At 37.8% G+C, this 15,251-nt stretch overlaps 1 protein-coding gene across 1 annotated transcript in view; it reads right to left on the bottom strand.

Moving 5' to 3' along the window:
* CTSE (cathepsin E) overlaps window positions 1-15,251 on the bottom strand; it is an 85,876-nt gene that overhangs the window by 52,575 nt on the left and 18,050 nt on the right. The window contains exon 5 of the mRNA XM_053704668.1: window positions 11,046-11,245. Within this exon, the coding sequence (XP_053560643.1) occupies window positions 11,046-11,245 (200 nt within the window). The remainder of the gene's footprint in view (window positions 1-11,045; window positions 11,246-15,251) is intronic.

Genomic DNA, 15,251 nt, shown 5'->3' with positions numbered 1-15,251 from the left:
ACATTTATTGACACGCATACATACATATACACATATATAAACACACATACATACATGTACACAGATATATAAATACACACATAAACATACATATATACACATTTATTGACACGCATACATACATATACACATATATAAACACACATACATACATGTACACAGATATATAAATACACACATAAACATACATATATACACATTTATTGACACGCATACATACATATACACATATATAAACACACATACATACATGTACACAGATATATAAATACACACATAAACATACATATTTACACATTTATTGACACGCATACATACATATACACATATATAAACACACATACATACATGTACACAGATATATAAATACACACATAAACATACATATATACACATTTATTGACACGCATACATACACATATACACATATATAAACACACATACATACATGTACACAGATATATAAATACACACATAAACATACATATATACATATTTATTGACACGCATACATACATATACACATATATAAACACACATACATACATGTACACAGATATATAAATACACACATAAACATACATATATACACATTTATTGACACGCATACATACATATACACATATATAAACACACATACATACATGTACACAGATATATAAATACACACATAAACATACATATATACACATTTATTGACACGCATACATACACATATACACATATATAAACACACATACATACATGTACACAGATATATAAATACACACATAAACATACATATATACATATTTATTGACACGCATACATACATATACACATATATAAACACACATACATACATGTACACAGATATATAAATACACACATAAACATACATATATACACATTTATTGACACGCATACATACATATACACATATATAAACACACATACATACATGTACACAGATATATAAATACACACATAAACATACATATATACACATTTATTGACACGCATACATAATACATATACACATATATAAACACACATACATACATGTACACAGATATATAAATACACACATAAACATACATATATACACATTTATTGACACGCATACATACATACACACATATATAAATACACTCTATAGTGCCTTTACATAGCGGTCTATAAGAACTGTGTGTCCCCTGTAAATATATAGGTATATGCTTATATACAAATTTTAAAAAATAAACAAAAGCAGCGCTGCACTTTCTAAATAAATAAATAAATCTAAAGGTACCCAATAAAAATATAAAATAAAAATACAATGATATTAGAGAAAAGAAATAAATCAAAAGTTATAAAATATAACAATTTACATTTACCTCATTTACCACATAAATATGAAAAATAATAAATAAAAGTCAATCTGTATTGTAAAACACTTGTTATGGTACCGTCTCTAGTAGATAAATAGAATAAATCAGGTTTCTGAAATCCCCAGGGTTTCTCCAGAGATGTCCTTGTTTTTCAGCAAGTGTGGAAAATATTCCTGTTATATTCTGCAGCTGCTGCTCCTCTTTAAGGTCAGTTCGAACCAATAGTAAAAAGCTGGAAGGGGGTGAGAGAAAGCGCAAACAGAATTCTAAGTGTAGATTATACACCTGGTAAGCCCCATGTATTTTTTACAAACTACTCACAAGATAGTAGGTGAAAATAAGCACATAGGTAAAGTTGTATCCTTGAGCAGCGTCCAATGAAGAAAACAGCTTCTGTGGTTATAAGCTTTTTATTAATGTTTAAAACAAGCACTAGATTTGTATATATTAACAAGCCGGCTACAGCAGGTGGAACCTATAAATTGAGAACACACCTTGCTTTGCCGTAGGGCAATGCAATTTTAATACAATGTAAGCTAGTCACGTATACCAGCTTACATTGTATTAAAATTATAGGTTCCACCTGCTGTAGCCGGCTTGCTAATATATACAAAGCTAGTGCTTGTTTTAAACATTAATAAAAAGCTTATAACCACAGAAGCTGTTTTCTTTATTGGACGCTGCTCAAGGATACAACTTTACCTATGTGCTTATTTTCACCTACTATCTTGTGAGTAGTTTGTAAAAAATACATGGGGCTTACCAGGTGTATAATCTACACTTAGATCTCTGTTTGCGCTTTCTCTCACCCCCTTCCAGCATATGCTTATATACATATATATTTATGTGTTAATACGTGTATACAGTATACACATATTAACACATAAATATACAGTTGTAATCAAATGTATTCAACCACCTTTACAAATCAGGTTTATTGTCAAAATTTACAGACTTTCAGCTGCTGAAGAGTGGGAGTCATTTGACCTTCCAACAGGACAATGATCCCAAGCATACCTCAAATTCCACCAAGGCTTGGTTGTAGAAGAAGTCCTGGAAGATTCTACAGTGACCATCACAGTCACCTGACTTGAACCCCATAGAAAATCTCTGGTGGGATTTGAAGAAGGCAGTTGCAGCACACAAACATATTACTGAACTAGAGGCCATTGCTCATGAGGAATGGACTAAGATTCCTCAGGAATGCTTCCAGAAACTGGTGTTTGGCTATGCATCTCATTTGCAGCAGGTCATAACAGCAAAAGGGTGCACTACTAAGTACTAAAGATGATTGCCATGAAGGGGTTGAATAATTTTGAGACTGCAGAATTCATTAGAAGTTGCATTTTCAGTTGAATTTGGGGAAACCACTTGAAGGATTCGTTGTGTTGAGCTATTTCAATTGCTTTTGTTTGATTTGTTCATTTCAAAGAGCTAAAAGTCTGTACATTTTGACAATAAATCTGATTTGTAATGGGGGTTGAATTATTTTGATTAAAACAGTATATGTATATATTCATATACATATATATTAACAATCTGCTGCCCATCACTGCATGACTTACCCCCTCACGACATAAGAATGAGGCTCCCATTGGAGCTTATGGAAGTACGCCCTCATGAGCGCAATGCTTCCGTGCAATGCGAATGCAAGGTCGCATTTCCATTGCACCTAAAATGTAATACCAGCAAACATTTGTGTTGGATATACTATCCCATATTCCCATACCTTACTGAGTAACATTCTCCTAAAATATAACAAAACACACTATCCCTCAGCAGTCAAACTGAATAAACCAATCTACTTCTCTTTCCCTGTCTTCCTATAGCTAAAAGGAAAATTTCATAGCGGGATATTGAATTATCAAAATCTATATCTACATCGTTTTAGACAAGACTTGTTATGCTTGTTGAGAACAATAGTAAACACTGTACTGTCAAAAGCTTGTATTACTAAGACATAACACTGTTATCCTTGCTGTTTGTTTGTAAGAATTTTACTGATGTTCTACATTTGTAATAGAATTTCAAAATGTTAAAAAAACAATAAAAAAATTATAAAAAAAAAATCCAATGTTTTCTATGTATTATTAATTATCAATTTTGCCTCTTTCTCTTTGTATCATTTGATTAAACTTAGCTTCATTGCATGGCAGCATACTGAGGTAGTCTCAGGAACAAGCACATGACTTGAACACTATATGGTGGAAGTTGTTTGTAATAATATTTGTAATAATGCTATACATACAGGGCCCTGTGTACTAAAGGACAGATGGACAAGGCTACCCATTTGGGAATTTGTCTCCCTGTCTAAATGGCTTGCAGGCATGCATCGAACACTGTACGTCCGCTGCCCTTTGTTAATATTTCACAAGTTTTTCCTTGTACAGCCTCTCCTGCAGAAGCGTATGTCAATCACTGAAAACAAGCGAGTGTGGATTGATTTATCTCTGTCACCTCAGAGGCAACAGAGAGGTTAAAAAGCAGTGGCCGTATAACCACAGCTTTGCAACTTGCAATAAACAGGATGGCATGAGCGAGTTTGCACTGCAGGGGAGGGGCTCCAAATCATCATCTTCCGCTTAGTACATGCAACCGAAAGAGCTCAAGTAGCGTGCACACTCCTAAACCTATCTCGATATGCCCTCATGGAAAGTGGCAAGGAGGCCTATTTATTAAAGGTCTGTCGGACCTGATCCGACAGTGCAGATCAGGTCCAACAGACTTCGCTGAATGCGGAGAGTAATACGCTCTCCGTATTCAGCATTGCACCAGCAGCTCTTGTGAGCTGCTGGTGCAACGCCGCCCCCTGCAGATTCACAGCCAATCGGCCGCTAGCAGGGGGTTGTCAATCAACCCGATCATACTCGATCGGGTTTAATTCCTGCGATGTCTGTCCGCCTGCTCAGAGTAGGCGGACAGGTTATGGAGCAGCGGTCTTTAGACCGCTGCTTCATAACTGCTGTTTCTGGTGAGCCTGCAGGCTTGCCAGAAACACAGGCCCTCAAGCTCTGTTCGGAGCATGACAAATGGGCCTCTATGTTTCAACAAAGCATGTCAAGAGAAAGAGGTAAAGTTGATGACAGTAAATTGGACTCTTTTTTTTAATAAACTACCTATTAACCCCTAAACTGAGGCCCTCCCACCTCACAAACACTAAAATAAAATTATTAACCCCCTAATCTGCCGCTCCGGACATTGACGCCACTATAATAAACATATTAACCCCTAAACCGCTGCGCTCCCACATCGCAAACATTAGTTAAATTATATTAACCCCTAATCTGCTACCCCCAATGTCGTTGCCACCTACATACACTTATTAACCTCTAATCTGCTGTCCCTAACATCGCAGCACCCTACATTACTGTTATTAACCCCTAATCTGTTGCCCCAAAATTGCCGCCAGCTAACTACACTTATTAACCCCTAATCTGCTGCCCCCAATGTCGCCGCCACTATACTAAAGTTATTAACCCCTAAATCTAACCCTAACGTAACCCTAACCCCCACTAACTTTAACATAATTAAAATAATTCCAAATAAAAATGACAATTAATACATAAATTATTCCTATTTAAAAATAAATAAATACTTACCTGTAAAATAAAACCTAAGCTAGCTACAATATAACTAATAGTTACATTGTAGCTATTTTACGGCCAGATTACGAGTTTTGCGTTAGGAGCTGTGTGATGCTAACGAACAGTTTTTTCTCACCGCTCGCTTACCTGCAGCGATTGTATTACAGGTTTTTACAAACCCGGCAATAAAAGGCAAGAAGTGAGCGTTTAGCAAAAATGTGCCGCACTCCAATACCAGCGCTGCTTAAGTCAGCGGTGAGCTGGTCGTACGTGCACGTGCACGTGCACGATTTCCCCATAGACATCAATGGGGAGAGCCGGCTGAGAAAAAGTCTAACATCTGCAATAAAGCAGCGTAAAACTCAGTAACGCAGCCCCATTGATTCCTATGGGGAAACACATTTTATGTTTACACCTAACACCCTAACATGAACCCCGAGTCTAAACACCCCTAATCTTACACTTATTAACCCCTAATATGCCGCCCCTGACATCGCCGACACCTGCATTATACTTATTAACCCCCAATCTGCCGCTCCGGACATCGCCGCCACCTACATTATACTTATTAACCCCTAATCTGCCATCCCCAATGTCGCCGCAAACTACCTACACTTATTAACCCCTAATCTGCTGCCCCCAACGTCGCCGCCACTATATTAAATTTATTAACCCCCAAACCTAAGTCTAACCCTAACGCTAACACCCCCTAATTGAAATATAATTAAAATAAATCTAAATAAAATTACTATCATTAACTACATTATTCCTATTTAAAACTAAATACTTACCTATAAAATAAACCCTAAGCTAGCTACAATATAACTAATAGTTACATTGTATCTATCTTAGGGTTTATTTTTATTTTACAGGCAAGTGTGTATTTATTTTAAGTAGGTAGAATAGTTATTAAATAGATATTAACTATTTAATAACGACCTAGCTAAAATAAATACAAATTTACCTGTAAAATAAAACCTAACCTAAGTTACACTAACACCTAACACTACACTACAATTAAATAAATTACATAAATTAAAAACAATTAAATAAATTAAATTAAATTAGCTAAATCACACAAAAAAACAAACACTAAATAAAAAACAAATTACAGATCTTTAAACTAATTACACCTAATCTAAGAGCACTATCAAAATAACCCCCCCCCCCCAAAAAAAAACCCCTAGCCTAAACTAAACTACCAGTAGCCCTTAAAAGGGCCTTTTGCAGGGAATTGCCCCAAATAAATCAGCTCTTTTTCCTGTTAAACAAAATACAAATACCCCCCCAACAGTAAAACCCACCACCCACACAACCAACCCCCCAAATAAAATACTAACTAAAAAAACCTAAGTTCCCCATTGCCCTGAAAATGGCATTTGGATGGGCATTGTCCTTAAAAGGGCATTTAGCTCTATTGCAGACCCAAAGCCCTAACCTAAAAAATAAACCCACCCAATACACCCTTAAAAAAAATCCTAACACTAACCCCTGGAGATTCACTTACTGGGAGAAGTCTTCATCCAAGCGGCAAGATGTCCTCAACGAAGCCGGCAGAAGTGGTCCTCCAGACGGGCAGAAGTGGTCCTCCAGACGGGCAGAAGTCTTCATCCAGAGGCATCTTCTATCTTCATCCTTCCGGCGCGGAGCGGGTCCATCTTCAAGACATCCGATGCGGAGCATCCTCTTCAAACGACGGCTTCTTCGTAATGAATATCTCTTTAAGTGACGTCATCCTAGATGCGTCCCTTAGATTCCAATTGGCTGATAGAATTCTATCAGCCAATCGGAATTAAGGTAGAAAAAATAGGATTGAGCTGGCATTCTATTGGCTGTTCCAATCAGCCAATAGAATGCAAGCTCAATCCTATTGGCTGATTGGATCAGCCAATATGATTGAACTTCAATCCTATTGGCTGATTGCATCAGCCAATAGGATTTTTTCTACCTTAATTCCGATTGACTGATAGAATTCTATCAGCCAATCGGAATCTAAGGGACGCCATCTTGGATGATGTCACTCAAAGAGATATTCATTACGAAGAAGCCGTCGTTTGAAGAGGATGCTCCGCGTCGGATGTCTTGAAGATGGACCCGCTCTGCGCCGGAAGGATGAAGATAGAAGATGCCGTCTGGATGAAGACTTCTGCCCGTCTGGAGGACCACTTCTGCAGGCTTCGTTGAGGACATCTTTCCACTTGGATGAAGACTTCTCCTGGTAAGTGAATCTTCAGGGATTAGTGTTAGGATTTTTCTAAGGGTGTATTGGGTGGGTTTATTTTTTAGGTTAGGGCTTTGGGCCTGCAATAGAGCTAAATGTCCTTTAAATGGCAATGCCAATCCAAATGCCCTTTTCAGGGCAATGGGGAGCTTAGGTTTTTTTAGTTAGTATTTTATTTGGGGGGTTGGTTGTGTGGGTGGTGGGTTTTACTGTTGGGGGGCTATTTGTATTTTTTTTTACAGAAAAAAGAGCTGATTTCTTTGTGGCAATGCCCCACAAAAGGCCGTTTTAAGGGCTATTGGTAGTTTAGTTTAGGCTAGGGTTTTTTTTATTTTGGGGGGCTTTTTTATTTTGATAGGGCTCTTAGATTAGGTGTAATTATTTTAAAGATCTGTAATTTGTTTTTTATTTTCTGTAATTTAGTGTTTTTTTTGTGATTTAGCTAATTTAATTTATTTAATTGTATTTAATTTATGTAATTTATTTAATTTTAGTGTAGTGTTAGGTCCACTTACAGGTGTTAGCTAAAATAAATACAAAAGTACCTGTAAAATAAAACCTAACCTGTTTTACAGTTAAAGCTAACATTACACTAAAATTAAATAAATTAAAAAATACATTTATCTAAATTACAAAAAATAATAAACACTAAATTACACAAAATAAAAAAAGAAATTATCAAATATTTAAACTAATTACATCTAATCTAATAGCCCTATTAAAATTAAAAAGGCCCTCCAAAATAAAAAAAAACCCTAGCCTACACTAAGCTGCCAATGGCCCTTAAAAGGGCCTTTTGCGGTGCCTTGACCCAATGAAATCAGCTCTTTTTACCTGTAAAAAAAATACAAACAACCCCCCAACAGTAAAACCCACCACCCACACAACCAAACCCCCCAAATAAAATCTAAATAAACCTAAGCTCCCCATGCCCTGAAAATGGCATTTGTATGGGCATTGCCCTTAAAAGGTATTTAGCTCTTTTACGGTGCCTAAAGTCCCTAATCTAAAAATAAAACCCACCCAATAAACCCTTAAAAAAACCTAACACTAACCCCCGAAGATCCACTTACAGTTTTTGAAGACCGGACATCCATCCTCATCCAGCAGGGAGAAGTCTTCATCCAAGCGGCAAGAAGTCCTCAACAAAGCTGGGAGGAATCTTCATCCAAGCGGCAAGAAGTCATCCTCCAGGCGAGCAGAAGTCTTCTTCCAGACGGCATCTTCTATCTTCATCCTTCCGATGCGGAGCAGCTCCATCTTCAAGACATCCGGCGCGGAGCATCATCTTCATATGGTCTCAGCCGTACACTGAAGGTTCCCTTTAAGGGACGTCATCCAAGATAGCGTCCCTTGAATTCTGATTGGCTGATAGAATTCTATCAGCCAATCAGAATTAAAGGGAAAAAAAATCCTATTGGCTGATGCAATCAGCCAATAGTATTGAGCTTTAATCCTATTGGCTGCTCCAATTAGCCAATAGGATTGAGCTTGCATTCTATTGGCTGATTAGAACAGCCAATAGAATGCAAGCTCAATCCTATTGGCTGATCCGATTAGCCAATAGGATTTTTTACCCTTTAATTCCGATTGGCTGATAGAATTCTATCAGCCAATCGGAATTCAAGGGACGCCATCTTGGATGACGTCCCTTAAAGGGAACCTTCAGTGTACAACTGGGACCGTATGAAGAGGATGCTGCGCGCCGGATGTCTTGAAGATGAAGCCGCTCCGCGTCGGAAAGGATGAAGATAGAAGATGCCGTCTGGAAGAAGACTTCTGCCAACCTGGAGGACGACTTCTTGCCGCTTGGATGAAGACTTCTCCCGGCTTCGTTGAGGACTTCTTGCCACTTGGATGAAGACTTCTCCCGGCTGGATAAGGATGGATGTCCGGTCTTCAAAAACTGTAAGTGGATCCTCGGGGGTTAGTGTTAGCTTTTTTTAAGGGTTTGTTGGGTGGGTTTTATTTTTAGATTAGGGACTTTGTGCACCGTAAAACAGCTAAATGCCTTTTCAGGGCAATGGGGAGCTTAGGTTTATTTAGATAGAATTTTATTTGGGGGGTTTGGTTGTGTGGGTGGTGGGTTTTATTGTTGGGGGTTGTTTGTAAAAGAGCTGATTTCTTTGAGGCAATGCCCCGCAAAAGGCCCTTTTAAGGGCCATTGCCAGTTTAGTGTAGGCTAGGTTTTTTTTGGGGGGGGGTTTATTTTGATGGGGCTATTAGATTAGGTGTAATTCGTTTAAATATTTGATCATTTCTTTTTTATTTTGTGTAATTTAGTATTTATAATTTTTTGTAATTTAGATAAATGTATTTTTTTAATTTAATGTATTTAATTTTAGTGTAATGTTAGGTGTTAGTGTAACTCAGGTTAGGTTTTATTTTACAGGTAAATTTGTATTTATTTTAACTAGGTAGCTAGTAAATAGTTAATAACTATTTACTAACTAGTCTACCTAGTTAAAATAAATACAAACTTAGCTGTGAAATAAAAACAAAACCTAAGATAGCTACAATGTAACTATTAGTTATATTGTAGCTAGCTTAGGGTTCATTTTACAGGTAAGTATTTAGTCTTAAATAGGTATTATTTAGGTAATAGTAATTTTTATTTAGATTTATTTTAATTATATTAAAGTTAGGGGTGTTTGGGTTAGGGTTAGACTTAGGGTTAGGGTTAGGTTTAGGGGTTAATATATTTATTTAGTGTTAGTGATGTGGGAGGCCAGAGGTTTAGGGGTTAATAACTTTAGTATAGTGGCAGCGGCGACGTTGGGGGCGGCAGATTAGGGGTTAATACATTTATATAGGTGGCAGCGACATTAGGGGCGACAGATTAGGGGTTAATAAGTGTAGGTAGGTGGCGGCGACGTTGGGGGCAGCAGATTAGGGGTTAATAAGTGTAATGTAGGTGTTGGCGATGTCGGAGGCGGCAGATTAGGGATGTTTTTCTTTCCCCATAGACATCAATGGGGCTGCGTTACGGAACTTTACACTCCGTCATTGCAGGTGTTAGGCTTTTTTTAGCCGACTCTCCCCATTGATGTCTATGGGGAAATCGTGCATGAGCACATAACAGCAGCTCAAAGCAGCGCTGGTATTTGTGTGCGGTATGGAGCTCAACGCAACCATATTGCCGGGTTTTTGCAAACCTGTAATAGCAGCGCTATTAAAGGTGAGCGCTGACAATAACTTGCAAGGTTTTACCGAGCCACTCATAACGCAAAACTCGTAATCTAGCTGAAAGATTGTTGTTTCCCTTCTTCAGATTTAGGAGTTTTAAAGGGCCATGATACCCAAATGTTTAAACACTTGAAAGTGATGCAGCATAGCTGTAAAAAGCTGACTAGAAAATATCCCCTGAACAACTCTATGGAAAAAAGAAAGATATTTTACCTCAAACGTTCCTCAGTAGCCACATCCCATTGTAAAGGACTTCTAAGCAGCAAATCAGTATGTCTGTCCCGGGACAGCGAAAGGAGCGAGCATTCGTGCACACTCATTGTATTTCCCTATTCAGTTTAAGGAAGTTTACTGTGAAATCTCATGAGAGATAAATGAAATCTCATGAGATCACAGTAAAAGAGTTCATGACCTCAGCACTGTTGATGCTGATTGGCTGCTGCTCATTTCTTCATTTTTTTATTTTTTTTTTACCTGCAGCTGGGCAGCAGCTGAGTATAACTTTTTACACAGAACTTACTCAGCTGAGCTGAAGAGAATGTGAGGTAAAATATCTTCCTTTTTTACATAGAGATGCTCAGGTGATATTTTCAGCTTTTTACAGTTATACTGCATCAGTTAAAAGTGATTTAGCATATGAGTATTATGTCCCTTTAAGTTTGATGAAAACATTTCAAATATATGACTTCCAATGGGTATTTTTACCTGCTCAAATAAACCCCAAACAGTGGCATTTCCACTAGATTCTGAGCTATCATGTTATCAAATACAGGGGTGCAGTCTCCCACTGCCAATGATGGGTATGCCAGGCCCAAGATACCGTCAAATTCTGCATCAACAAACGTGCTTCCTGGTTCTGACACGCTTTCTCCAAACTGTTGGTTCTGCACATTTATACCTTGCACCTGTACAGAAAGAAAGATAATTACAAAGACGACTGCAACTGTAATAGTCCAAGGGCCTGATTATCTAATAAGATGTGCCAGATGGAGGCGCATGTTCACTCTTTAAATTCGGTTAATCACGATATGTTTCTTGTATTCTTCTCAATTTTCATCTGTGAGGGTGTAGAGGTGTACTCCTATTTCAGAGTAAAGGATTGTGCTGAGATATTATATCAAAACACCATGTAAAGGTGTGTATATACTCCCGGCATATATTCCAAACGACCAGCTCTTTATACATGCAAAGAAGAAGAAAAATTCCACCAGTTTTTCTGATAAAAAAGCTGTATTTTATTGGGCACAATGAAAATTGAGAAGAATACAAGAAACATATCGTGACTAACTGAATTTAAAGAGTGAACCTGCGCCTCCATCTGGCACATCTTACTTATCTAGGCCTTGGGAGAGACTGTGGTACGGCTGCGGTTCTGATATTTTAAGGGGAGTATCAATCCATATTGTACACTTTTTTTCTTGTGCCTGATTATCTAATGTCTGATGAGATTATCTAAGACATTTTGTCTGTACAGAGAGTACCCTCAAAGAGAGATGTTTATTTCACTATGCAGAGTTCTGTATGTGAAGGAGAGACTCCAATGTTGCAATATAAGGTCTAAAAAAATATTTTGTGTAATTTCTCTCCCTGGCAGTGAGTTTTTGACTACTGGGCCCCATGTCACATAATGCAAAAAAGGCTCACCTCAAAATTATTATTTTATTTCAGATTTTAATTTTTCCAAAATTGTATGACAATTATTCAATTGTAACCTCTTCAGAGCTGGTCTCTTCTTACCTTTTATTTGTATGTTCAACCTATCAATCATAGGAGTGGGTTTAGGAGTTTGGAGCTTATGTGTTGAGGTGACAGATTTAGTCCCATCATGAGTACCAAAAGGAGCCAGTTGTATGGGCTTCTTTATGGTACTACCATTTTTAGGCATGGTTGAGACAACAGACAGACAATGCAGGATTTATTGTACAAAAAACAGGATTAGGCAGCAGTAACGCCCACACCAGAGCTGAAAATCAGAAGTAGTGCCCACTCTAGGGCCAGGAACATGAGTGCCCACTTTAGGGCCAGGAACAAGAATGCCCACTAGAGAGCCAAGGGCAGGAGTGGCCGCTCTAATACCGAAGACAGGAGTGCCCACTCTAAGGCCGAGACTAGAGTGCCCACTTGAGGGCCAAAGACAAAATCAGGATACAGGTACTTGGCAGACACCCTCTGCAGGGCTAGGGTACAGGAGCAGGGTGCCAGTGCTTGGCAGAGATCCTCTGCATGACGTAAATATTGTAACAGGATAACAGTGCTTGGTAGATGCCCTATGCAAGGCTTGGATAGGATAGTAGAGCTTGGCATATGCCCCCTGCAGGGCGTGGATACTGGAACAGGATACCAGTGCTTGGCAGACACGCTCTGCAGGGCTTGGGTACAGGAGCAGAAAAGAAGGAATACTGGATACACTGGTAGCAGAGAAAGGCTGGTAACCAGAGAGAAGTCAGAAGACAGGCCGAGGGTCAGATACCAGGAAAAAGTCTTATCAGTTAGCAAACACAGGGAGAATCCGGAATAGAATTTAGGAAAACAGGCCAAGTTTAGAATACCGGAGAAGCTGTCCAATCCTTCATTAAATCCAATGTAGATCCAAAAGAAAAGTTAGGAGGAAAGACGGATTCAGCAACAGAAGAATATCCAAACTGACTTCAGAGGCACTAACAGTGAGGATGAACCACAATGTCAGGGCAGGGAGTGTCTTGTGTGGCAGCCTTTTATAGCTGTGTTGATTGTAAAACTACCTGCAGCTGGCAAGCAGGTGAAGTAGAGAGTTAGCCAGTGCAGACAAGAGATCTACAGGAACAGCAGCACAAGCCAAAGCTCTCTGGTGGTGTGGAGACAGGGAAACAGGCTGTGAACCAGGAACTCCAGGTTCAATCCTGTATGTATGTGTACTTCTTTTTTACCATGTATCCAGTGCTATGGAATTTAATAGCTGCTTTGCAAACCACTAATAATAAAAAAGTTTCTATATTTTTAGCACATAACACAATATTTAGGAGTTTTTAATAAATGAATTTTGGACATTTTTCAAAACTAGCTTAAGCCTAATATAATACCCATAATACAACTTTTAAAAACATGATACATTTATTTTTTTTTTAAATGTTTTAAATGCTTTGTTATAGTAACATTTGAAGAAACTATGCTGTCACTTATAGACCAAGCAAAAGCCCTGACATATCCATCATAAGCTACCTAATGGTTTCTACTATAAAATGTCGGAACACACTTGTGCATACCAAATAAGCACAAGGTGAAATTGTTTAAAGGAAAAGTATTCCTACTAATTATGAACCCTCTCCATAGGCTAAGCGCTGATATCTTCTTTGAATTATATCCCAATGTAGCAATCCTCCATTTTAATATTTAAAGTATAATGCAAAAAAATGCTTATTTCTGTTATAGGTAGACCCTTGAGCCTCACACACTATTTTTTTACATCATCAGACAGAACACCGAATCAGAAGCTGTACTGAAATGCACACACCTTTACAGCACCACAGTACACTCACTTGTGTCCCCACTCAGTTCTAAGAGGGCTAATGCATGTGCTCTAAAGTAGGTAGGTCTGGTACCAATGTAAACAGTGAATAACAACAACAGTGTCTTTGTGATTCAGATACATTCAAGTGACCTGGAAGTTTAAATATTAATTAACTAACAGTAATTACACAATTAACTTATTGGAAATTTTATACAAAAGCAATTGGTACTTACGTACATCCCAACATTTGTGGCTAGTTATTATGGACTCAGGAGGCTGATGAAGGCTATTCCCATTTTGTGGGAGGGACTGTGTTGTGAGGGGCAGGGTAGTGGGCATGGTCATTGGCATGTTTGCTTGGTCTGTGGGTAGTGCTAAGTGAAATTCTGCAAATAGGGACATATGGCTGTCTAAGAAGGGCAGCAAGGCTCAGATTTAGGGACTGTCCCTCCCAAATAGGGACATTCGGGAGGTTAAATGTCCCTTTAACCATTCACTTTTAGTTTACCTAATAAACTATTGGAGGCTAACACAAATAGCATTTGAAAGTTCACATTATACATTTTTTACTATTTGTATTGCTTTGTGTTAATGTTATAAAATCTACCATGCTAAATTTTTAAAATGAAGCAATTAACATCATTACAATTAAAAACATACAAACTAGGACTAATACTCAGTAGAACCAGACTTAATTTTGATACTAACAATTTTAGAGACTATGGGGTTGATTGCAATCTTTTGCTTGTTTTCAGTAGATAATAATTTCTAAAATTGTTCTTTTTCCTTCCTATAGCTACACATGTTTTTTATTTTATTTTTTAATTTAAAGGGACATGAAGCCCACTTTCTTTCTTTTAAAAATCAGATAGATCATACAATTTTAAACAAATGTCCAATATACTTCTATCAAATTTGCTTCATTCTCTTGGTATCTTTTTGTTGAAAGAGAAGCAATGTACTACTGGGAGCTAGCTTAACACATTTGGTGAGCCTATGACAGAGAATTGCTGCTCCTCACACTACCTATGTATGCTTTTCAACAAAGGCCACCAAGATAACAAAGCAAATTAGATAATAGAAGTACATTGGAAAGCTTTTAAAACTTTTAATTTTGACTTTATTGTCCCTTTAATGGTGGCTTCTTCTGTTAATACCCTCCAAGCCCGGAATTTCTACCTCCCTGAAAAAAAAACACAAAATGATCCTCTGCATTGTTAATGTTAAGACTTTGTAAACCAAAAATCAAATGTGCACCATTTATGTTTCGGCTGAAGGGCCTGTATGTCAACTTTTTAGTAGTGTGAAGTGATGCAATTAACCTGTTATGCTCCTAAACTAAAGATATGTACATTGATCAGGCTCATTTGCAGTCGTTATCATGCAGATAATTATCAAGTAACAGATTGTGATCAGCCACTAAG

The sequence above is a fragment of the Bombina bombina genome, chromosome 3 (genome assembly GCF_027579735.1).
Source record: "Bombina bombina isolate aBomBom1 chromosome 3, aBomBom1.pri, whole genome shotgun sequence".
Lineage (NCBI taxonomy): Eukaryota > Metazoa > Chordata > Amphibia > Anura > Bombinatoridae > Bombina > Bombina bombina.
This window is presented reverse-complemented; position numbering and strand designations above follow the sequence as displayed.